The sequence below is a fragment of the Physeter macrocephalus genome, chromosome 17 (genome assembly GCF_002837175.3).
Source record: "Physeter macrocephalus isolate SW-GA chromosome 17, ASM283717v5, whole genome shotgun sequence".
In the NCBI taxonomy this organism is placed as follows: Eukaryota; Metazoa; Chordata; class Mammalia; order Artiodactyla; family Physeteridae; genus Physeter; species Physeter macrocephalus.
Window position 1 is genome coordinate 5,187,866 of NC_041230.1, and position 26,997 is coordinate 5,214,862.

The 26,997-nt window shown below is 44.4% G+C and overlaps 1 protein-coding gene across 3 annotated transcripts in view; it reads right to left on the reverse strand.

Annotated features, from left to right (window-relative positions):
- Positions 1-26,997, reverse strand: part of LOC102976511 (zinc finger protein OZF) — a 74,463-nt gene that overhangs the window by 11,607 nt on the left and 35,859 nt on the right. Inside the window, exons 2-3 of one of the 3 annotated variants that reach the window (XM_055078962.1) lie at positions 12,791-14,302; positions 8,850-8,856 (exon numbers count right to left, since the gene is read on the reverse strand). In XM_055078962.1, coding sequence (XP_054934937.1) covers positions 8,850-8,856; positions 12,791-14,302 — 1,519 coding nt within the window. Of the gene's footprint in view, positions 1-2,022; positions 2,150-3,405; positions 3,642-8,849; positions 8,857-12,639; positions 14,303-23,194; positions 23,293-26,997 lie in introns of those variants that run through there. The other 2 variants (XM_028477600.2, XM_028477601.2) reach the window with 2 other exon arrangements.

Consider the following 26,997-nt stretch of genomic DNA (forward strand, 5'->3'; position numbering starts at 1 on the left):
AGCTTCTGACACCATTCACACATTTCATCTAACCCTGTTCGCCCATCCCCCACTCTGGCAACCACTAATTTCTGTGCTGTCTCTGAGCTTGGGGGTGTGTGTGTGTGTGTGTGTGGTTTTTTTCTTTAAAGATTCCAGGGACTTCCCCAGTTGTCCAGTGGTAACGAATGCACCTTCCAATGCAGGGGACGCAGGTTCGATTCCCAGGTTGGGAAACTAAGATCTGACATTCTGCAGGAAAACTAAGCGCGCACGCCACAACTACTGAGCTCGCGCGCCTCAACTAGAGGCTCTGCGTGCCACAACTATAGGGCCCACAAACCCTGGAGCCACATCTAGAGAAGAGAAAAACCTGCACACCACAACTAGAGAGAAGCTTGTGCCGCAACGAAGTGCCCGAGCGTCCCAACAAAAGATCCCACATGCCTCAATGAAGATCCTATGTGCCGCAACTAAGACTTGTCGCAGCCAAAAGGAAAAGATTCCACATGTATGTGTAATTATGGAGTACAACTGACTCTTGAACAACATGGGTTAGAACTGCATGGGTCCACTTACACATGGTTACGTTTAATTAAATAAACACAGCACCACATGATCTGTAGTTGAATGAATCCACAAATGCGAAACTTCAGAATCACAGGGCTGACTGTGAAACTTCATCATCTGCAGATTTCAGTATATGCAGGGGCTCCTGGAATCAATCCCCTCTGGAAACTGGCAAACAACTGTATTTGTCTTTCCCTGTTAGACTTATTTCACTTAGCATAATGCCCTCAAGGTCCATCCATGTTATTACAGATGGCAGGATTTCTTTCTTTTTTAATGGTTGAACAATATTGAATAGTGTTCCATATACAGCACATTTGTTACCCATTCATCCATCAATGGACACTTAGGTTCTTTTCATGTCTTGGATAGTGTAAATAATGCTGCAATAAACAGGGGATACAGATATCTTTTTTAAAAAATAAATTTATTTATTTATTTTGGCTGCTTTGGGTCTTCGTTGCTGCACGCGGGCTTTCTCTAGTTGTGGCAAGCAGGGTCTACTCTTCGTTGTGGTGCATGGGCCTCTCATTGCGGTGGCTTCTCTTGTTGTGGAGCACGGGCTCTAGAGCGCAGGCTCAGTAGCTGTGACACATGGGCTTAGTTGCTCTGCGGCATGTGGGATCTTCCCAGACCAGGGCTCGAACCTGTGTCCCCTGCATTGGCAGATGGATTCTTCACCACTGCGCCACCAGGGAAGTCCCCCCAGATATCTTTTTGATATGATTTCACACCTTGTGGATGAACACACAGAGGTGGAATTGCTGGATCATACTGTAGTTCCTTATTTAATATTTTAAGGACTTCCCTGTGGTGCAGTGGTTAAGAACCTGCCTGCCAATGCAGGGGACATGGGTTCGATCCCCACGCTGGGAAGATCCCACACGCCGCAGAGCAACTAAGCCCATGCACCACAACTACTGATCCTGCACTATAGAGCCTGCACGCCACAACTACTGAAGCTCACACGCCTAGAACGTGTGCTCCGCAACAAGAGAAGCCACCGCAATGAGAAGCCCATGCACCACAAAGAGTAGCTCCCACTCGGCTCAACTAGAGAAAGCCCACACGCAATGAAGACCCAATGTAGCCATAAATAAATAAATAGATAGACAGACAGACAGATAAACAAATAATGTCGGGTGCAGAAATGGAGCAAACTTTGGGTAGTATGGATCCGTACCCTCACTTGGCCCAAGAGAGGACAAGCAAGGAGGGATCTCTAAAGCGGATTGCAACACTGATGAACCTGAATGGTCACCTGCAAGACTTTGGGGCTACAAGTTTCATGGCACTAAGGAGTAGGGATGCACTCTGCCTAGCCATTGTAACCGCAGCACATAACCGCAGCACATAACTTCAAGAAGAAAGCAGTGCCCATGGTCCAGATGTGAGAAAGACAGAACTACCCTTGGGGAAAAGGAGAAAGGCAGAGCCTATCTCAGAGGATGGGGATGGGTGTGAGGGCCTTACCCAGCATGCAGACAAGGGCAAAGTTCTCCAGCATGACATCAAGGTACAGGTGTATCTGAACCTCATCAAGAAGACACCATTCCTCGCAGGAGAAGTACACGGCCACATCCTCAAAGGTCACACTGCCCTGGTATAACAGGGACAAATATAACCATGAACAGTCTCATTCCTGAAAACCCACAGTCCATCTTCCCACACATTTCCCCTACCACCCAACCAGATGGAGCCTCTCGAGACCTGGGGAAGAGAACCACTCTCCTTTGACCTGAACCTCCCATTGCCTCCAGAATACACAGGCAATCATTTCAAGTCTAACTCCAGTTCTTCCCTGTTTATTTCCATCAGAAAAAAGGAGACCTGCACTTACCTAAACAAGCTCAGCCTCACCTCAAAACACTGCCACAGGGACTTCCCTTGTGGTCCAGTGGTTAAGGCTACGAGTTTCCACTTCAGGGGGCACAGGTTCAATCCCTGGTGAGAGAACTACGGATCCTGCATGCCGTGTGGTGCGGCCAAAAAAAACATTGCCACATACTGGTACCGGTTCCAGGAGTAACCTTCCACACCTCCTTCCATCAGTGGTGGGAAACTAGAACCCCCTCCACAAAAACTGGCCTGCACTCAGGAAACCAAGCATGGGGTTCTCCAGGGTCCCCAAACCAAAGTGCTGGGAGAATGGCAGGTTAAGAACCCTAAGACACCTCAAATACACAGAATGTGTGCGTGGGGGGTGAGAACAAGTGAGGGACTGGGACAACCTCCACTTGCCCAAAGTGCTTCTCCAGCCCATGGCATCTGTGGGAAAAGGCAGGCGATGGAGAAAAGTGACCTAGGCAGTGCTTCAGGGGCTCACACCTTCCCTGGACCTGTGCCCAGTACCAGAGCCAGGTAAACTCTGGCTGACTTGCTAACCTCTCCTCTGTGCCTCCATCCTCAGTGCTCCCACTTACCAGTTGTGACCCTGAAAAAAGCCACAACTTCCCTCTAACTCAATGTCCTCATCACTCCCCTACATTCTGCTTTCCGTTGAACACTTTGGAGAATTTTTTAAAGCCTAGGCTCAGATTGTGCCCTTCCTTTGCTCAAAACTCTCCACCGCTCCCAGGGCCCTAAGAAGAGAAACACAACCACTCATCTACCACTCCAGGTGCAGCCTGGCCTCAAACTGCGTTCCTCGCAGAAACAAGATGGACTCCGGGTTCCCGAATATTCCTGCTTCAGTTGTATCTCCAAGCCTCACTCAGACCACATTACAACGGTGGTCAGAAATAGGGACACCACCCCTGCAGGCCTCACTGTACTGGACCAGACGCCTCTCACTCAGGGGTTTCGTATTTGGTTGGGGAAACGGGCAGGGGAGAACCCGGAGCCCGCAGCATTTACCTGAGCCGGGTCCCTCAGCGCAGCCGCCGCCATCGGAGCTCCTGGGAGGAGAGGAGTGGCGACAGTCGAGGGATCCGGTCGGACTTTGTACCGATGCACCCCGCAGGCGGCGGTGTCCCCAACAGTCAGGCCGTCCCTTTGCAGTGTGTACAAAGCCTCCTCCTGCGTCTTCTTGGCCCGTCACCTCGCTCCCGTCACCGCACACTCCGACCTTCCGACTAGCTCTACGATCAAAATGGGCGCCACGAGGACGCCGGAAGTTCTTCTCCCGGAGGTTCGCCCTCCCGGAAATACCCACTTCCTGGATTTTCATTGGATGAACGTCGCTGCCTTAGCGCAAAATCTTCTGGGTAATGTAGTGCCAAGGACTCAGGGAAGGTCACCCCGCACCTGAATCGCCGGGAAAAAGCCAAGCTGCACCACGGAAGCACTGGAAAATGACCTCTAGGGCGGGAAAGGGGCTCCTGTCTTCTTAAGGGAGCGGGGAAGGTTTGTTGTTCTTTTTCTAATTCTCATAGGTAGTAGTTTAGGGGCTCCAATCTTCTTAAGGGGGAAGGGAACCTTTGTCGTTCTTCTTTTTCTAATTCTCATTGGTAGTAGGTTAGGCTATTTATTTGAGATGTCTCTTGTTCCTTGAGGCCTGCATTGCTATAGACTTCCCTCCTAGAATTGCTTTTGCTTCATCCCATAAATTTTGGAATGTTGTGCTCCAGTTTACATTTGTCTTAAGATATTTTCTGCTTTCCCATTTGATTTCTTCACTGACCCATTGGTTTTTTAGTAGCATGTTATTTAGACTCCACATATTTGTTCTTTTCCCATTTTTCTTATTGTAGTTGATTTCTGGAGAGATCCCTGCTCGCCTAGTGGTTAGGATTCAGCGCTTTCATTGCCATGGCGGGGTTCCATCCCTGTTCAGGGAACTGAGATCCCACAGTCATGTTACAGGGCCCCCCCCAGAAAAATAATAATAATTACTGTAGTTGTGTTTTTGATGTCATATTTTACATCTTTGTGCTTATCCTGTTGTGTGTAGTTCTACTTCCTTCTACATTTTTAAAAAATCTACTTACCAGCTTATTTAAACTATCTTCATTCTTTACTACATATTTGCCTTCTCTAGTGGGATTTTCCCTTTCCTGAAGAGTATTACTTATTTTCCATTTAGAGAAGACTCTTCAACATTTCTATTATGGTAGGATTAGTATTGATGAATTCTTTTGGGTTTTGCTGATCTGGGAAGTTCTTTATCTCTCCTTCTTTTCTAAATGATAATCTTGCTGGGTAGAGTATCCTAGGTTGCAGCTTTCTCCCTTTCAGCACTTTGAATATATCCTGCCATTCCCTTCTGGCCTGCAAAGTGTCTGCAGAGAAAACAGCTGATAGCATTATTGGGATTCCTTAGTTTATGACTCTTTTTCTCTTGATGCATTGAGAACTCTATCTTAAACTTTTGCCATTTTCTTATGATATGTCTTGGTGTCTGTTTGGGTTAATCTTATTTGGGATCCTGTGTATCAATACTTCCTGTACCTGAATACCAGTTTCCTTCTTCAGGTAAAGGAAGTTTTCAGCCATAATGTCTTGAAAAATATTTTTGTTCCCATGCTCCCTCTCTTTTCCTTCTGGAACCCCTATAATTCGAATATTGGAACACAACATTATCCTAGAGATCTTGTACATTCCTTTCATTTAAAAAAAAGTAGTTTTTCTGTCTGCTTTCCTGATTCTGTGATTTCCATTATTCTATCTTCCAGACCATTTATGCATTCTTTGTATCTCTTCCTCTGCTGTTCATTCCTGCTAGAGTGCTTTTTATTTGAGCCATTGAACTTTTTTTTTTTTGGCCACGCCACACAGCTTGTTGGGTCTCAGTTCCCCAACCAGGGATTGATCCTGGGCCACAGCAGTGAAAGCCCAGAATACTAACCACTAGGCCACCAGAGAACTCCCTTGTTTTTTTGTGTTTTTTAGTTTCCAGGATGAAAACATAAAGAATATACTGACTAAAATTTCAAAGAAAAATAAAATTATTTTCTGGATAAGCTAAAACTGCCAGTAGTTATCTTACCAGTTCAATAACTGCTGGCTAAACTGGCCTATGGGAGTGCTTTTTTCCCCTAGAACTGTGGGAAATATGCATTGACATCTCTTTTTTTTTTTTTTTTGTGGTACGCGGGCCTCTCACTGTTGTGGCCTCTCCCGTTGCGGAGCACAGGCTCCGGACGCGCAGGCTCAGCAGCCATGGCTCACGGGCCCAGCCGCTCCGCAGCATGTGGGATCTTCCCAGACCAGAGCACAAACCCGTGTCCCCTGCATCGGCAGGCGGACTCTCAACCACTGCGCCACCAGGGAAGCCCGAAGTATTTATTTTTCATTGGGTCTCCTTTTGTTTTCTAGTTCTCTGTTAAAATGTCCAGTGTTTAGGTCAATTATTTTTCCTAGTTCAGTTAATATTTTTATTACCAATGTTTTGAATTATTTACATTGTAACAGTTATTTCTGTTTCATTGTTTATTCTTTCAGGGGTTTTCTCTTTCTCTCAATTGAGAGTATTTCATTGGCAATTTACATTTTATTTAACTTTCTCTACCTCTATAAACTTAGGTGATACAGTTTCCCTTTGGGGTCTTGAAGGGGTGTCCTTTTGAGGGACTATGACTATGCAGAGTGGGTATATCCATTGCTTTTGGTGGGAGGGCTGGATTTGATGTGGGTGCAAGTCACGTCTTTCCTCAGAGCATGATGGCAGCTATCACCACAGTAAGGGCTGAGACTGGAGATTGAGGGACTACAGCCAGCACCAGGTGTGAGACCTGATCCCAAGCTGCAGGAACAGAAGCCATGAGGGTTAGGCTGGGGCTGTCTCTGTTCCCATTAAGTGTGTGTCCTTCCCTCTCCCCACACTGGGACTTTAGCCACAGGAAGGGAGTGCTGAAGCAAGTGGGGTTTTCATGCATACAGGGGTCTGGTATGCTGCCTGTGTAGGTCTCTGTGGCTATGCTCAGATGCAGCCTAGGGTCTTTTCCCCAGTTGTGGCTGCCTCAGATCCAGTACTGCACTGTGGCATGCAGTGGTCTGGAGCATTTTCTTGGCTTGGACAGGGTGCACTGGACTGGGGGCCATGGTGAGGTGATCATGGTGAACTCAACAGCTGCTAGAGGCCTCTCTGACCTTCATTGGAAACAAGACCTCTTGCTCTCTCACAGCTGATCAGTATCTCCACTCTCTGTCACTCCCGCTGTGTTGTGGCACCACTCCATAGGGAGGAGGCGGGCCCCTGTGGTTTCTGTGCGTGTATGGTGGGGTGGGTGAGCTGTGGCCAACCAGCTGCCATCAGAAGACTGGGCTGCTTCTGATATACCTGGGGAGTAAGTGCGAAGAATGGCTACCAAAGCCCCACTCTGACTCTGCACTGGGACCAGGTTGTCTCTGCTTCCAAAGGTCGACTCTTTTCCCAGGTCTTGGCGGCCACACATGCAGTCCTATGCTCTGGCATGGAGTTAGTGAGGCCAGAGCATTTGCTCCACTCTGACTTGGGTGTGCTAAGATCCTGGTCACCAGAAACCTGCAAAAACCTGCTAATGCAGACCTCTCTCTGCCTGGCCGCAGGAAGAGGCATTTGCTTGCTCACTCCTCCCAAGCAAAGTCCAGGTTCCTCCAGCCTTTCTATCTGTCCCAGTGGTCCTCCACCCCATCAAGGAGGCTTGTCTCCACAACATAGACACGAGGACTGGAACACCTAGTCTGTACTTCAAGCCACTCACTCCCCGGGGAGTGAGCTCACTGCCCGAGTGATTGCCCTTCCTCTCTGAGTCCCACATCTCCTGACCACATTGCTTTTCTTCCCTTCCTGCCCAATTACAAGTATATGTTTCTTACAGCCTTGGTTGTACAGGAGTCCTGCAAGTTTTCAGTGAGGATTGTTCCAAAGTAAATGGTTTTTTTTTGTTTTTTTGTTTATTTTTGCGGTATGCGGGCCTCTCACTGCTGTGGCCTCTCCCATTGCAGAGCACAGGCCCGGACACGCAGGCTCAGCGGCCATGGCTCATGGGCCCAGCCGCTCTGCGGCATGTGGGATCCTCCCGGACCAGGGCACGAACCCGTGTCCCCTGCGGACTCTCAACCACTGCGCCAGCAGGGAAACCCCCAAAGTAAATGTATTTTTGATGTGTTCGTGGGGGAACGAGCACAGGCCCGGACACGCAGGCTCAGCGGCCATGGCTCATGGGCCCAGCCGCTCTGCGGCATGTGGGATCCTCCCGGACCAGGGCACGAACCCGTGTCCCCTGCGGACTCTCAACCACTGCGCAAGCAGAGAAACCCCCAAAGTAAATGTATTTTTGATGCGTGGGGGAACGTGAGCCCTAAGCCCTCCTATACTGCCACCTTGATTTCCTCTCAGCTGGTCCATAATGAACAAAAACAACCAAATGAGAAATGAACCTATATTGTTTGGAGGACAAGCCTGCTTAGCCCAGTTTTATCAAGAAACCTGAAAAGCCAGTTTTGTAAGAATAACTCCCCCATTGATATCTGATCAAACACCCATTTCCTACCCTTGATATCTGATCTGAATAGCGAGATTCTTAATAAATTGGTTTAGCAAGAACACCCGTTACCCTGTTTTCTGTTGGTAATTTTCCATCCACTGACTCCTTCACTCTACTTCTTGGCTATAAATCCTCAGCTGTCTTTACTTAATGTTGAACTCAATATTTCAGTCTTTGGGGACTCCTTTAAAGAACACCTGGCCCATCCTGATACCCTGTGACCCTCCACCCAAGAGCCCTGCTCATACCCTACACCCCATGCTGAGGGACAAGAGTATATTTTACTGGGAACCAACATTGATGGCTTTCCTGTGAATGACCTCATTTATCTACCCAATCTGCCTAGTGCTACCTAGTAATTATTATTACTCCAGTTTGTGAAAGAAGTCTGCAACTTAGAGAGGTGGAGGGACTTTCACAAAGGTACACAGCTCTCAGGCCTTTGATGAGAGTGATTCCTCTACGCTGCACCTGTCCAGTGGCATCTCTTTGGGCCCTGCCAGCAGGCACTCCATCTGCTGTGTCCCAATCATGAACTACACACACCTGACGTCTGCATCTCCATCAGGGCCTCCAGCTCCACTATCCCCAGTGCACACCACCTCTCTGCAAACAGCCTCCCTCTTAGGAAGTTCTTCACAGGGACAGCAGCACCACCCAGCAACACACACAGGTCTTCGGTTTCACCTCAGATGTGACACAGGCCTCCACCACCACATGCAGTGATTTGTGTCCAAGGTCATGTCCATCTTCATGAACCTGCTTCATGATGTGCCTGTGTCCAAATTCTCCCAGTTACTATTCCGAGCACTGTGAGGGACCCTGAAGGACTAGGAATGTCCACTGTAGCCCTCTCCCAGTCCCCAAGTCTCTTCCTCCTAACTTTAGGACCCACTGCCTAACTGCTCCTCCTACCCACCAGAAAAATATGTGACCAAATAATGATTGCTAATCACCAAGAACGTGCCCACATCTCGGGACTCATGCTTGACAAACCTAAGTCTAAATGCTATGTGCTGAATGCAGGCTGACACCTCCCATAAATCCTCTAAAACCCCACCCCAAGTCCTTCTGCTTGCTTGACAAAGCTGCTCACAGGTGTGAATCTCCAGGTTGTAACAAGGTGGTTACCCAGTCCCTGGTCTGAAAACCATCAGTGCATCATACTTGTAGTGATGTGGGAGTTGTTCTTTCCAAACCAGTCTGCACTCACCTCATCACACATTATCCAGGAGGACTGGGAGATTATGTGCGGCCCACACACCAGAATGTTGGGCATCCCTATCACACCTGCCCCAAAATCTCGCTGGAGCATTTGTGAGTTTTGTAGTCACACCTGCTGTGCTGGGTCAGCACCTCCCACTTTATTTCCCAAACAGGTTCTCACTTCTGTCATAAATCCTTTGTGCTGTGGTACACAAGTTTGTAGGTCCAGGATGCATCGAAGTGTGTTAGCAATCAAAATCTGTCACAGTGTCCCCAGTTGTGCTGATATACACTGATATTTAGAATATTTTCGTGTGTAATAAAGTTACTGGAGTTATGAAAGGGCTCTTTTATTTTAGAAACACATTTTAAGAAATTATGTATTCAGCGGCTTCCGTGGTGGTACAGTGGTTGAGAATCTGCCTGCCAATGCAGGGGACATGGGTTCGATCCCTGGTCTGGGAAGATCCCACATGACAAGTGCTGCAACTACTGAAGCCCATGCGCCTAGAGCCTGTGCTCCACAACAAGAGAAGCCACCGCAATGAGAAGCCCATGCACCGCAAAGAAAAGTAGCCTCCACTTGCTGCAACTAGAGAAAGCCTGTGCGCAGCAACAAAGACCCAACACAGTCAAAAATAAATAAAATGAATTTAAAAAAAAAAGAAATTTATGTATTCAAAGACATGATACCTGGGATTATAAACTGTAAAAACCACTAAGTAAATCATGATACACAAACACAAAAAATCTGCAAAAATACAGTAAATGATGTAAGATACAGGAAGTTTCCTACATAGTCATTCCATTTATATATACATTTGGAAAAAGTTATTTCAAAAGTAGAATATGCTCTTGCATCAATATTTTTAATTTTGAGGATGAATTAAAAATGACAGGAGGAAACTAGTTTCAGGGCTTTACACGAGTATCACAGTGTTAGAATGTACATTTAAGATACATGTAATTTATTTTCATTCAACCATACGTATATACATTAAGTGATTTTTAAAACAAATATGCAAATATGTCACTTTATAATCATTCTACTATGGTTTATTAGCGACATTCTTAAAATTATTTGTGGCTACTGTACCTGTAAGGTAGAAAAAGAATACAATGGTGGGCTCCTGGCAATGCTTCCCAACTCCATATTCAGTGACATTTTATGTTGGTAATTTGACATTTGATATGCTGGGAATATTTACACCAGGGAAATTGGCAAAGACTACAAACCAGAATTTCATTTACTGTGTTACTGAATATCTGGACTTAAGACTGAGGTAGGATATGGGAGTTCCCCGGTAGCCTAGTGGTTAGGATTCTGGGCTTTCAGTGCTGGGGCCTGGGTTTGATGTCTGATTGGGGAACTGAGGTCCCACAAGCTGTGTGGTGTGAGGGAAAAAAAAAAGGGGGGGGGACTGGGAATTTAAAAAAGGAAAAAAACCTGTGGTAGTATTATGTTAATAGTGCAGATTTATCTTTAACATATATAATGTATGTGGCCATTACATTATGCATAAGACCAAAATTAAGAAAATTGAGAACATATTCTTTCACTATGCCAAATTACAGTTCCATGCAGAAAAGAAGTCACTCACATTGGGTAAACGTGTGAAATCTCACAGATAACCTCTGTTGTTTCCCTGATCTACTTGTCAAGGAAAGAGAAAATAGATAAGAACTCACAAAATAAAAGCAGGTAAAAGACAGAAATAGAAATTTATCAAAACAAGACATGCAGGTAAAAAATAGACACGTTTAAAAAAAAAACAAAAAACAAAAAAAACTCAAGAATCCTGAGAGAGGGAATCCCCTGGCAGTCCACTAGTTATGGCTCTGCGCTTCCACTGCAGGGCGCTCGGGTTCAATCCCTGGTTGGGGAACTAAAATCCCACATGCCACAAAATGAACCCCCACCCCCACCCCAAAAAAAGAACCATGAGAAAAAAGCAATTAAAATCATACTGATTTTATACTGCGATTTTACAGTCTTCATCAGAGGGGTCAGCCTGCATTCAGTCTTTTTTTTTTTTTTCCCGGTACGCAGGCCTCTCACTGTTGTGGCCCCTCCCGTTATGGGGCACAGAACCCCCACCCCCACCCCAAAAAAAGAACCATGAGAAAAAAGCAATTAAAATCATACTGATTTTATACTGCGATTTTACAGTCTTCATCAGAGGGGTCAGCCTGCATTCAGTCTTTTTTTTTTTTTTCCCGGTACGCAGGCCTCTCACTGTTGTGGCCCCTCCCGTTATGGAGCACAGGCTCCGGATGCACAGGCTCAGCGGCCATGTCTCACGGGCCCAGCCGCTCCGTGGCATGTGGGATCTTCCCAGACTGGAGCACGAACCCACGTCCCCTGCATCGGCAGGCGGACCCTCAACCACTGCGCCACCAGGGAAGCCCCAGTCTTAGCTTTTAAGCTAGGTTGGTCAGATGTAGGTCGCAAAAGGGGGGCAGGAGTTCTTGCTGATTAAAAATCATTATTTGGTGACTTACATTTTGGGGGGGGCGGGGGAGGAGCAGTAAGGGGATGGTAAAAGGGATTAGGAGGAAAAGCCTTGGGGACCAGGCCATGTGAGGGCCACAGTGGACATTCCTAGTCCTTCAGTGTCCTTCACATTACCCAGAACAGTGAGCGGGTCAACTGCATAATGGGGAAACAGGGACATCCTGAAGTGAGTTTATGAAAAAGAAGGTAAGGACCTTGCAAATTAATCACTGCATATGGCAGTGGAGCCAGTGTCACATCTGGGTGACTCCAACGATCCTCTCCACAGTGCCTGGCTTGGTGCTGCTGTCACTGTAAGAACGTCCCAACAGGGAGGGTGTTTGCAGGAAGGCAATGTACACTGGGAAAAATGAAGCTGGAGGCCCACGTAGAGAAGAACACAGCAGGTGTTGGTAGTTCATCGTTGGGACAAAGCAAATGGAGTCCCTGCTGGAAGCAGAAGAGAGGCCACTGGAAGGATGCAGTGCAGAGGAAGCACTCTCATCAAAGGCCTGGCAGGAATTCCACTCCTTGTGGAATTCCCTCAACGTCTCTGGGCTGCACATGCCTTCCTTTACAAATGGGAATAAAAACACTATGAGCACTGGTTTGGTTGGGTAGATGAATGGAGTCATTTCCAAGAAAGCCATCAATGTTTCCCAGAGAAAGACAGCCCTATCCATCAGCATGGGACTATGGTTATCAGCAGGGCTCCTGGGTTGGGGGGCAAAAGTGTCCAGATGGACAACGTGTCTTTGAGTCCTCAATGGGGGAAGCGGGGGGAAGAGGACTGAAGTGACCAGACTCCCCATGTTCTGAACCAGGCAACCTGGCATTGAATCCAGATCGCTGTTCACAACAGATGATACATTCTCTCTGTGCCGCAGTTTGTCCCAAGAAAGGGTACATTTGCTGCACAGTAACTGCATGGGTTCTTCCCACCCTGTTACAATCTCAAACTCCTTGAACATTAGTCCCATCTATATTCGCTATATTCATAAGGCCCTTTTAACAGTGTGAACTGATGTTTAATGAAGTGGCACCTTTCAATAAGATTTATCACATTCCTTGCACTCACAAGGCTTTTCTCCAGTGTGGATTTTCCTATGGATATGGAGGAGCTGTCTTCGGCTAAAGGATTTCCCACATTCAGTGCACTCATAAGGCCTTTCTCCAGTGTGAACTCTCTGATGACGACGAAGGCTTGACCTATCAGTAAAACATTTCCCACATTCGTTGCACTTATAAGGCCTTTCTCCTGTGTGAATTCTCTGATGAACATAAAGATCAGATATAATACTAAAACATTTCCCACATGCACTGCACTCATAAGGCCTTTCTCCACTGTGAACTCTCTGATGACGATGAAGGCTCGAGCTACCAGTAAAACACTTCCCACATTCATTGCACTCATAAGGCCTTTCTCCACTGTGAACTCTCTGATGATAATAGAGACCAGAACTAGTAGTAAAAGATTTCCCACATTCACTGCACTCATAAGGCCTTTCTCCACTGTGAACTCTCTGATGATAATAGAAACCAGAGCTAGTAGTAAAAGATTTCCCACATTGACTACACTCATAAGGCTTTTCTCCACTATGAACTCTCTGATGGTAACGAAGGCTCGTCTTAGCAGTAAAAGATTTTCCACATTTATTGCATTCATAAGGCTTTTCTCCAGTATGAACTTTCTTATGGGCACTGAGGTGTCCGTTTCGGCTAAAGAATCTCCCACATTCACTGCACTCAAAAGGCTTTTCTCCACTGTGAACTCTCTGATGATTACAAAGGATCGACCTATTACTAAAAGATTTCCCACATTCACTGCACTCATAAGGCCTTTCTCCAGTGTGAACTCTCCTATGATAATAGAGGCCAGACCTAGTCGTAAAAGATTTTCCACATTCACTGCACTCATAAGGCCTTTCCCCACTGTGAACTCTCTGATGTGTAAGGAAACTAGATTTGTGGGTAAAAAATTTTCCACACTGGCTGCATTCATAAGGCCTTTCTCCAGTGTGAACTTTCTGGTGCTGACTATGGTTACTTCTTTGGGTGCAGGCTCTCCCACAGTTGCTGCATTCACAAAACCTTTCACAAGTGAGGACTCTCTCAGACTGAACAAGTATTTCTGTGTGGCTGGAGAATTTGTTGCCTTCTCCCCAGCTGTGATGACCTTTTCCACTGTCAAAAACAGCTTCACACTCCTTACTGTTGTTCAGTTTCTTCCTGGTATTAGTGACCTGTTTCTGAAGTCCAATTTTGGCCATGTAGTTGTTCCCAATCTCCATGTAGGTAGAGAGATTCCCTGTTGCATGGATTGTGCAGCTTTTGAAAAATGCGGGTCTCCCCATATCACAGCTGAAGGGTTTCTCTCTAATGTGCTGCTTCTGGTGCTCTTGAAGGTTTGCAGTGAAATAGAACTGTTTCCCACATGCCCCACATGTGTATGCTTTCTGCCCCCTATTTGTTCCTTGCTCTTCAGCCAAGTGCAAAATGTCTCTCAAGACTGGGACGCACATCTTACATGGCTGGGCCTTCTCAGGAGATGAACCTGCGCTGGGAGTCCTGATCTGTGACACTCCTTCTGGAGATACGCTCTGTTCAGAAGGTGTCTCTTCATCCTCGACCCGGTGCCAAGAACCTGAAAATAAAGAAGTGATGGTGAAGTTCTTGTTCACGCTATTGGGTGTGAGTGACACTATCACAACTGTGTTATCTGACACATGAAGGGAGCAGTCCACAGGACTGTGTTCAGGAAATGGAGTTGGGTTCAAATTGGGAAAGAAGGTGCTCTCACCAAGTACAGGACACAGGGACTGGATGTGGCCCAAGGCAAAAGGCGAGTTCTACAATTCACTCCTCTGTCAATGGCTTTTACCAGGACCACACCTACTGGTGACCTATCATACTATGCAGAAGTGTATTTCCAAGTCCCAGAAAATCTGACTGCAACTGGTAGCTGGTGTTCAAGAAATATTAAAGGATATATACATGGTTGAGAACATAAACAATACCAGTAAGTACTAAGGGGAAAACAATGTGAAGACCACATGAGATAAATGGGTTAGAGAGGTGGTAGGGAAATTATCTCAGGCTGGAGTCAGAATAAAAATGGGAAGTAGGGAATTCCCTGGTGGTCCAGTGGTTAAGACTCCATGCTTCCAATGCAGGGAGTGTGGGTTCAACCCCTGGTTGGGAAACTAGGATCCCACAGGCCGTGGGGCATGATCAAAAAAAAGGGAAGTAGTAAAAAGGACAAGTTAGCAGAATGTCAAGAACGGAGAAAGGACAAGAGAAGTAACTGGGGGCCACTGACAATGGCCCTAAAACACTAGTCAAATAAGATACATTCCAGGTATTACTTCTCAACATAGACCTTATAACAAGCCCTCTCCCAGCAGCCATTCATCTTACCAGGCTATCTGTAAGCTCTTTATACTGAAACTAGAGTCATGTACATCCCATGAAACCACCAAGGAGTCTCCATCCCCAGCTGAAAAACTACATGGGACAGAAATGATACAAGCCCTAAAAGAGCAGGGACAGGTAAGTGGCCAACATGAGTCCAGAGTAACTCAGTACACAATAGACCAAGGAACGATATTTAAATACCACAAAAAAAAAGTCCAGTGGAGCCAGAGTGGGGAAGGATGCACAGTGGATAGAGTACAGACTGTTAAGAATCCATCTCCCCACCTAAACGGGAACAATCTAACTGATGTAACTCTTTTGCAACTATGGAGTCTACTGAAGATTTGCAGTGTCCCACAAAACGAAGTTTGAACAGACGAAACTTCAAAACCAGAATCAGATATCACAGGAATGTTGGGATGATCATGCTGGGAATATAAAACAATTATGATTAATATGCTAATTAATGTCTGCGAATGGATAAAGCAAACAGCATACCAGAGCAGAAGGGCAATGTAAGCAAAGAGATGGGAAATCTAACAAAGAATCAAGAAATGCTACAGATCGAGAACAGCATAACAGAAATGAAAAATGACTGGGACAGGCTTATTTATAAACTGGACATAGGTGAGGAAAGAATCTGAGCTTGATGTTCTCTTAGAAAAAACTTCCAAAACTGAAAAGAAAAAAGGACAAGACAAAAAAAAAAAAAAACTCCAATATTGGTGGGACAACTACAAAAGGTTTAACATACACATATGGAAACATCAAAAGGAGAAAGAGACAAAGGAACAGAAAAAATATTTGAGGCAATAATGATGGAGAATTTCCACCAAATTACTATCAGACACCAAAGCACAGATCCAGGAAGCTCAGAGAACATCAGGTAGGTTTAATGCGAAAAAACTACACCTAGGAATATCACATTCAAATGCACAAAAAACTCCTGAAAGAAGCCATAGGAATAAACACCTTACCCACAGAGAAGCAACAAAAACATTTACAGTTGAATTCTCCTCAGAACTCATGCAGACAAGAGAATGAAGTGAAACATTTAAAGTGCTCGGGGTGGGTGTGGGAGGTGACCTTCAGCAACCCAGAATTTGGTATCCAGCAAAAATTACCCTTCAACAGTGATGGTGAAATAAACACTTTCTTACATACAGAAAAATTGTGGGAATATATTAAAAGAAGTTCTTCAGAGAGATGAAGGGACTTCCCTGGCAGTCCAGTGGTTACCATGCATGCTTCCACTGCAGGGGGCATGGGTTTGATCCCTGGTCGAGGAACTGAGATGCCATATGTGGCACAGCATGGCCAAAAAAAAAAAGAGAGAGAGAGAGAGATGGTAAATGATATAGATCAGAAATTTGGGTTTCATAGAGAAAGGAAGAGCATCAAAATAAAAAATATTTTACTGACACATAATTGTTAGGGAACATCGTATATCTTTAAGCTGTACAACATGATTCTACATATGTACACACTGAAATGACTACCACAGAAGTTCAGTTGAATTACGTCTTAACAATTTTCTTTCTTCTGACGAAAACTTTTAAAATCTACTTTCTTAAAAACTTCTAAATATACAATACAGTTTTGTTAACTAAAGTCACTATGCTGTGAATTACATCCCCAGGACTTAATCATCTTATAACTAGAAGTCTGTAACTTCTGAAACCCTTTACCCACGTCATCTACGCACCTTCCCGCATTCTGGCAATCACTAATCTGTTGTCTGCATCTGAGTTTGGTGTTGTTGTTGCTGTTTTTTCAAAGATTTCCCATGTAAGTATAATCATGTAGTACAGTTAAACCTTGAATAACATGGGTTAGAATTGCTTGGGTCCATTTACACAGGGATATTTTCCAATAAATACACAGCACTACATGATCTTTAGTTGGATGAATCCAAAAATGGGAAACTTGGGCTCCCCTGGTGGTGCAGTGGTTAAGAATCCACCTGCCAATGCAGGGGACATGGGTTTGAGCCCTGGGCTGGGAAGATCCCACATGTTGTGGAGCAACTAAGCCCGTGTGACACAACTACTGAGCCTGCACTCTAGAGCCCGTGAGCCACAAATGCTGAAGCCTGCGTGCCACAACTACTGAAGCCTGTGCGCCCAGAGCCCGTGCTCTGCAACAAGAGAAGCCACTGCAATGAGAAACCCGCGCACCACAACGAAGAGTAGCCCCCGCTCGTTGCAACTAAAGAAAGCCCACATACAGCAACGAAGACCCAACACAGCCAAAATAAATAAAATTAATTAATTAATATTTTTAAAACAACGGGAAACTTCAGAATCACAGGTCTGACTATGGGACTTAAACATCCCCAGATTTCAGTATATGCAGGGGATCCTGGCACCAATCCTCTGTGGAAACATAGGGACAACAGGATTTCTCTCTCTGACTTATTTCACTTAGCATAATGCCCATAAAATCCAATCATGTTTCCGTAAATGGCAAAATTTCCTTCTCTTTTTAATGGCTGAACAAAACTGAATAGTATTCCATATATATGATGTGTTTGTTATCCACTCATCCATCAACGGACACTTAGATTGTTTCCATGTCTTGGATATTGTAAATAATGCAGCAATAAACATGGAGTACACATATCTTTTGAGAGGATGATTTCACTCCCCTAGATAAATACACAGAGATGGAACTGCTGGACCAGATGGTAGTTCCTTTCTTAATTCTGTAAGGATTCTCTACTCTTTTCCATGTGGCAGAAATAATGTACATTCCCACCAACAGTGCACACAGGGTCCCTTTTCTTCACATCTTCTCCTATACTTATTTATTGTCTTTTTCATAACAGACATTATAACAGGTGTGAAGTGGTATCTCATTGTGGTATTAATTTGCATTTCCCTGACCATTAGTGATACTGAGCACCTTTTCATGTAGAAAGTCACCATTTGCATATCTTCTTCCGAAAACTGTCTATTTAGATCTAACAGTTTGTACAAAACAACAATAGCAACAGTGTACTCCATCAGGTATTTTTTTTTTTTTTTTTTTTTGTGGTACGCGGGCCTCTCACTGTTGTGGCCTCTCCCGTTGAGGAGCACAGGCTCCGGACGCGCAGGCTCAGCGGCCACGGCTCACGGGCCCAGCCGCTCCGCGGCACGTGGGATCCTCCCGGACCGGGGCACGAACCCGTGTCCCCTGAATCGGCAGGCGGACTCTCAACCACTGCGCCACCAGGGAGGCCCCATCAGGTATTTTTAAACATACCCATATACATAAGTTTATGTAAAATTAAAACAAAAGACAACAATAATACAATGGAGAAGATGGAAAATTAGGATTTTTTAAAATTATGAGCTTTTTAAACTACCCACAAAACCACATAGTGTCATTTGAATGTGGGCTTGAATTAGTTGTAAATACATACTGGAAACTATCGCGACTACATAAAAAATGAAAAAGAACAAGTATAGATGATATGCTAACAAAGGAGAGAAAAAGGGTCATTGAAAATGCTTCATTAAAACCACAAAAAGAAGGGTGGAAGACTAAACTAGGAACAAAGAACAAGGGCAATGAAAAGAAAATGGTAACAAATATGTTAGCTGTTTATCCAACTGCATCAATGTATTAAACATCGATAATCTCAATGCACCAATTAAAAGAGAGATTATCAGAGTGGATCAAAAAACAAGACTGAATTATATGTTGTCTCCGAGAAACCCACTTTAAATACAAAGATGCACACAGAGGAAGCTCCCTGGTGGTGCAGTGGTTAAGAATCCACCTTCTAATGCAGGGGATGCGGGTTTGATCCCTGCTCTGGGAACTAGATCCTACATGCATGCTGCAACTAAGAGTTCGCACACCACAACTAAGGAGCCTGCGAGCTGCAACTAAGGAGCCGATCAGCTGCAACTAAGGACCCCACCAGCCATAATTAAGGAGCACACGTGCCACAACTAAGGAGCACATATCCCACAACTAAAGGAGCCTGCGAGCCTCGACTAAGACCCAGCAGAACCAAAATTTTAAAAATTTTTAAAAAGATGCTTAAAAAAAAGATGCATATAAATTAAAAGTATGTCAATACAGAAAAAGAGGTCAACACAAATCAAAAGAAAAAAAGGAAAAGTGGTAGTAACTATACTGATATCACAGCAGATTTTGCATAAGCAAAGTCATCAGGGATAATGAGAATGACACAAAAGGAGTCAATACTCCAGAATACACAACAATCCTTAACATGTCTGTGTCTAACAACACAATGTCAAAATACGAGGCAAAACAGACCTACAAGTAAAAAATAGATGAATCTGCTATAACACTTGGAGACTTCATTCAACACATCTCTATAAGGAATGAACAGATCCAGAAAAGAAAATATCCATAAGGATGCTGGTAAACTGAGGATCACCATCATCAGTCAACTGGATGTTAACAGCCAACCATCGATTACTAGGCTACTCCACTCAAAAACAGCAGAATATTCTTCTCAAACTGACACAGAACATTCACAAGATGGACTACATCTTGGGCCAGAAAACACATCTTAACAAATTTAAAAGAATAGAAAACATACAAGGTCAGTTCTCAGAACAAAGTGGAATTACACCGGCAACCAGTAACAAAAGGATAGCTGTAAAATTGCACAACACTGATAAATTAAACAATACATTTCCAAATAAAACACAGGTCAAAGAAGAAATATTAAGATAAATTTTTAAGTATTTTGAAAGAAACAAACACAGCACTTGTCAAAACATGCAGATGGGGACTTCCCTGGTGGCGCAGTTAAGAATCTGCCTGCCAATGCAGGGGACACGGGTTCAAGCCCTGGTCTGGGAACATCCCACATGCCGTGGAGCAACGGAGCCCTTGTGCCACAACTACTAAGCCTGCGCTCTAGAGCCCACACACCACACTTACTGAAGTCTGCACGCCTAGAGCCCATGCTCTGCAATAAGAGAAGCCACCATAATAAGAAGCCTGTGCACCGCATTGAAGAGTAGCCCCCACTCACTGCAACTAGACAAAGCCCACACACAGCAACGAAGACCCAATGCACCCAAAAATAAACTTAAAAAAAAAATGCTGATGCAGTGAAAGCAGTGTTTATATGGCAATCGGTAGCACTGAATGCATATATTAGATAAGATGCAAAACCTAAAATCAGTCATCTGTGCCTCTATCTTAGGAAACTAGGGGAAAATGAAATACAAAGGAAGAAGAAAAGAAATAATTTTTAAAATCAGTAGAGAAAAATCAACAAAGTCAAAAAAAAGCTGGTTCTTTAAAATGCCCAATAAAATCAAAAACATGCTAGTCAGCCTAGTCACAAAAACAAGAGAGGACACAAATTACTAATATCAAAGTGAAAAAGTAGGGCTTCCCTGGTGGCGCACTGGTTAAGAATCCGCCTGCCAATGCAGGGGACACGGGTTCGAGCCCTGGTCTGGGAAGATCCCACATGCCACAGAGCAACTAAGCCCGTGAGCCACAATGACTGAGCCTGAAAGCCACAACTACTGAGCCCGCATGCCACATCTACTGAAGCCCACGCGCCTAGAGCCCGTGCTCCACAATAAGAGAAGCCATTGCAATGAGAAGCCCACGCGCCACAATGAAGAGGAGCCCCCCACTCGCTGCAACTAGAGAAAGCCTGTGCGCAGCAACGAAGATCCAATGCAGGAAAGGAGGGAGGGAGGGAGGGAAGGAAGGAAGAATTATACACCATGACCAACTGAGAATGATCCACATTATACAATGCTGATTTAACATTAAAGAATCAATATAATCCATGTCATCAACAGGTCAAAAACCAACTCATGATCTCATCAATAGATGCAGAAAAAGGATCTGACAAAATCCAACAGCCACTCATGTTAAAAAATCTCCATATGATATAGCCTAAAAAATTGAAAAAAAAAACCTTCAACTTGATAAACTAAATAAAACCCTATAGCTACTATCATACTTACTAGAGAAAAACTAGAACTCTCCCACTAAGATGGAGAAGGCAAGGATGTTCCCTTTTACAGCTCCGTTTCAACTTTATAGTGGAAGTCAAAACAAAGGCAAGGAGATGAGGTTATATAAATGGCATACTGATCAGGAAGGAAGGAATAAAACTGTCTTCATACTCATATGACATGACCAGCTATGTAAAACACCCAAAAAATAGAGGAAAAAAAACTTCCTGGAACTAAGAAGCAATTATAGCAAGCTTTCAGGACATAAGCTTAATATACAAAAGTCAATTACATCCTATATACCATCAGTGAACAAGTGAATTTGAAATTAAAAACACAATACCATGTAAATTAGCACCCACTCAAAAAAAAAAGAGAGCAAAAGAAATATTGAGTTACAGATCTACCAAAACATGTACAAGATATAAATGAGAGAAACTATAAAACTTAGATAGAGAAATAATGAATTCCATGGCGGTCCACTGGTTAGGACTCCATGCTTTCACTACCATGGGCCTGAGTTCGATCCCTAGTAGGGGAACTAAAATCCCTCAGGCCTCGCAGTGCAGCCAAAAAACAAACAATCAAACACTCTAATAAAGAAATCAAAGAACTAAATAAATGGAAAGATATTTCACGTTCATAAACAGGAAAACCCAGTATCATCAAGATGTCTGTTCTTCCCAACTTCATCTATAGATTCAATGCAACCCAAATCAAAATACCAGCAAGTTATTTTGTGGACATAAATACTTTGATGCTCAAAATTTATACAAAAAGGCAAAAGTCCCAGAATACCAACACAAAACTGAAGAAGAACAAAGGTGGCAGACTGACACTACTCAACTTTAAGACTTAGTATCTAAAGTAATCAAGCCAGTGTGATATTGTTGAAAAGACAGAGAAACTGTTCAATGAACAGTATTGAGAACCAAGAAACAGACCCATAGAAATACACTCAACTGACCTTTGACAGATGAGCAAGCACAATACAATGGAGAAAAGTTAAGTCTTTTGAATAAATAGTACTGGAACAACCGAACATCACATGACAAGAAATGAATTCTAGACACAAACCTTCACAAAAAATTAATTCAAAATGGACCACAGACCTAAATACTAAATACAAAAAACTCTTAAAACTTAGTAAGAAAACAAAAACCCAAATACCAGATGAGCAAAACACCTTAACAAACACCTCATTAAAAGAAGATATATCCCTGGTGGCGCAGTGGTTAAGAATCCGCCTGCCAATTCAGGGACACAGGTTCGAGCCCTGGTCCGTGAAAATCCCTCATGCCGCGGAGCAACTAAGCCCGTGTGCCACAACTACTGATACTGTGCTCTAGAGCCTGCAAGCCACAACTACTGAAGCCCATGTGCCACAACTACTGAAGCCCGCGTGCCTAGAGTCCGTGCTCTGCAACAAGAGAAGCCACTGCAATGAGAAGCCCGCACACCACAATAAAGAGTAGACCCCGTTCGCTGCAACTGGAAAAACCCCACGTGCAGCAACGACCCAACGTAGCCAAAAAAAAAAAGATATACAGATAACAATTTAGCATATACAAAGATGCAAGGAAATGCAAATTAAACTGAAAAGTACACACTATTACATACCTATAAGATGGGCCAAAATCCAAACATTTACAACACCAAATGCTGATAAGGGTGTGGAGCAACAGGAATTTCATTCATTGCTGACCAGCATGCTTAACAGATGCCAGTGTTGATAAACAGAAATTGGAACCTTGGAAAAAGGTCTTACAGAAACAGCTCATGGTCTGTTTTAGTAACGACCATGTCAGTGACAACAGTCTGTTGCGAAGTCAGGCACAAAAAAATATCATGAACAGGAATGGAGCAAAACTTGGGTACCATGGATTTTGACAATCGCCTGGGCAGAGGGCGAGCAAGGAGGGATCTATCAGACTGAGTGCAAGACTACTGAACCTAAATCCTCACCTGCAAAACTTTGGAGCTACAGGTGTCCCAGCACTAAGGAATAGGGATACACTCTGCCTAGCCATAGTAACCACAGCACATAACCAAGCAACTGAAGAAGAAAGCAGTGCCTGTGTTCCAGATGTGAGAAGGACAGAACTGCCCTTGAGGAAGAGAAGAAAGGCAGAGCCTAGCTCAGAGGATAGGGGTGGGTGTGAGGGCCTTACCCAGCATGCATACAAGTGCAAAGTTCTCCAGCATGACATCAAGGTACAGGTGTATCTGAACCTCATCAAGAAGACACCATTCCTCCCAGGAGAAGTACACGGCAACATCCTCAAAGGTCACACTGCCCTGGTAAACAGGGACAAATAAAACCATGAACAGTCTCACTCCTGAAAACCCACAATACATCTTCCCACACATTTCCCCTACTACCCAATCAGATGAAGCTTCCTGAGACCCCCAAAAAATAGAGGAAAAAAAACTTCCTGGAACTAAGAAGCAATTATAGCAAGCTTTCAGGACATAAGCTTAATATACAAAAGTCAATTACATCCTATATACCATCAGTGAACAAGTGAATTTGAAATTAAAAACACAATACCATGTAAATTAGCACCCACTCAAAAAAAAAAGAGAGCAAAAGAAATATTGAGTTACAGATCTACCAAAACATGTACAAGATATAAATGAGAGAAACTATAAAACTTAGATAGAGAAATAATGAATTCCATGGCGGTCCACTGGTTAGGACTCCATGCTTTCACTACCATGGGCCTGAGTTCGATCCCTAGTAGGGGAACTAAAATCCCTCAGGCCTCGCAGTGCAGCCAAAAAACAAACAATCAAACACTCTAATAAAGAAATCAAAGAACTAAATAAATGGAAAGATATTTCACGTTCATAAACAGGAAAACCCAGTATCATCAAGATGTCTGTTCTTCCCAACTTCATCTATAGATTCAATGCAACCCAAATCAAAATACCAGCAAGTTATTTTGTGGACATAAATACTTTGATGCTCAAAATTTATACAAAAAGGCAAAAGTCCCAGAATACCAACACAAAACTGAAGAAGAACAAAGGTGGCAGACTGACACTACTCAACTTTAAGACTTAGTATCTAAAGTAATCAAGCCAGTGTGATATTGTTGAAAAGACAGAGAAACTGTTCAATGAACAGTATTGAGAACCAAGAAACAGACCCATAGAAATACACTCAACTGACCTTTGACAGATGAGCAAGCACAATACAATGGAGAAAAGTTAAGTCTTTTGAATAAATAGTACTGGAACAACCGAACATCACATGACAAGAAATGAATTCTAGACACAAACCTTCACAAAAAATTAATTCAAAATGGACCACAGACCTAAATACTAAATACAAAAAACTCTTAAAACTTAGTAAGAAAACAAAAACCCAAATACCAGATGAGCAAAACACCTTAACAAACACCTCATTAAAAGAAGATATATCCCTGGTGGCGCAGTGGTTAAGAATCCGCCTGCCAATTCAGGGACACAGGTTCGAGCCCTGGTCCGTGAAAATCCCTCATGCCGCGGAGCAACTAAGCCCGTGTGCCACAACTACTGATACTGTGCTCTAGAGCCTGCAAGCCACAACTACTGAAGCCCATGTGCCACAACTACTGAAGCCCGCGTGCCTAGAGTCCGTGCTCTGCAACAAGAGAAGCCACTGCAATGAGAAGCCCGCACACCACAATAAAGAGTAGACCCCGTTCGCTGCAACTGGAAAAAGCCCACGTGCAGCAACGAAGACCCAACGTAGCCAAAAAAAAAAGATATACAGATAACAATTTAGCATATACAAAGATGCAAGGAAATGCAAATTAAACTGAAAAGTACACACTATTACATACCTATAAGAAGCCTGCAAGCCACAACTACTGAAGCCCATGTGCCACAACTACTGAAGCCCGCGTGCCTAGAGTCCGTGCTCTGCAACAAGAGAAGCCACTGCAATGAGAAGCCCGCACACCACAATAAAGAGTAGACCCCGTTCGCTGCAACTGGAAAAAGCCCACGTGCAGCAACGACCCAACGTAGCCAAAAAAAAAAAGATATACAGATAACAATTTAGCATATACAAAGATGCAAGGAAATGCAAATTAAACTGAAAAGTACACACTATTACATACCTATAAGATGGGCCAAAATCCAAACATTTACAACACCAAATGCTGATAAGGGTGTGGAGCAACAGGAATTTCATTCATTGCTGACCAGCATGCTTAACAGATGCCAGTGTTGATAAACAGAAATTGGAACCTTGGAAAAAGGTCTTACAGAAACAGCTCATGGTCTGTTTTAGTAACGACCATGTCAGTGACAACAGTCTGTTGCGAAGTCAGGCACAAAAAAATATCATGAACAGGAATGGAGCAAAACTTGGGTACCATGGATTTTGACAATCGCCTGGGCAGAGGGCGAGCAAGGAGGGATCTATCAGACTGAGTGCAAGACTACTGAACCTAAATCCTCACCTGCAAAACTTTGGAGCTACAGGTGTCCCAGCACTAAGGAATAGGGATACACTCTGCCTAGCCATAGTAACCACAGCACATAACCAAGCAACTGAAGAAGAAAGCAGTGCCTGTGTTCCAGATGTGAGAAGGACAGAGCTGCCCTTGAGGAAGAGAAGAAAGGCAGAGCCTAGCTCAGAGGATAGGGGTGGGTGTGAGGGCCTTACCCAGCATGCATACAAGTGCAAAGTTCCCCAGCATGACATCAAGGTACAGGTGTATCTGAACCTCATCAAGAAGACACCATTCCTCCCAGGAGAAGTACACGGCAACATCCTCAAAGGTCACACTGCCCTGGTAAACAGGGACAAATAAAACCATGAACAGTCTCACTCCTGAAAACCCACAATACATCTTCCCACACATTTCCCCTACTACCCAATCAGATGAAGCTTCCTGAGACCTGGGGAAGAAAACCATCTTCCTTTGATCTGCACCTCCCTTTTCCTCCAGAATACGCAGGCAGTCATTTCAAGTCTAACTCTTGCCCTTCCCTGTTTATTTCCACCAGAAAAAAGGAGACCTGCACTTACCTAAACCAGCTCAGCCTCACCTCACAGCACTTCCACATACTGGTATTGGATTCATGAGTAACCTTCCACACCTCCTTCCACTGGTGTTGGGAAATGGGAACCCCCTCCATAAAACCCGGCCTGCACTCAGGAACCTGAGCATGGGGTTCTCCAGGGTCCCCAAACCAAAGAGCTGGGAGAATGGCAGGTGAAGAGCCCCAATACACCTCAAATACAGAGAATGTGTGCGTGAGGGGTGAGAACAAGCGAGGGACTGGGACAACCTCCACTTGCTCCAAGTGCTTCTGCAGCCTGGGAACATGTAAGAAAAGGCAAACTATGGAGGAAAGAGACCATGGCGGTGTTCCAGAGGCTCCTGCACTTGTATGCATGCTGGGTAAGGCCCTCACACCCACCCCTATGCTCTGAGCTAGGCTCTGCCTTTCTCTTTTCCCCAAGGGAATCTCTGTCCTTCTCACAACTGGCCCTCTGTCGGGTACCAGAGCCAGGTAACCTCGGGCTGACTGGCAAACCTCTCCTCCGTGCCTCGGTCCCCGGTGCTACCTCTTACCAGTTGTGACCTTGGAAAAGTCACAACTTCCCTCTGCCTCAATGATCTCATCACCCTCTACAGTCTGTAATTCCACTGAACAGGCTCTGGAGTATTTTTAAAGGCCTAATTCAGATGGTGTCCTTCCTGTGCTCAAAACTCTCCACCGTTCAGAGGGCTCTCGGAGCCCTTCTCGGAGGGCTTTCTTCTCGGAGAAGAAAGGTACAACCTCTCATCTACCACTCCAGATGCAGCCTGGCCTCAAACTTTCTTCCTTGCAGAAACAAGATGGACTCCAGGTTCCCGGAATGTTCCTGCTTCAGTTGCATCTCCAAGTCTCACGCAGACAGAAAAAGGGAAAAGACCCCTGGAGGCCTCTCTGTCCTAGACCCGGGGCCTGGGATAAAGCGACGTGAACA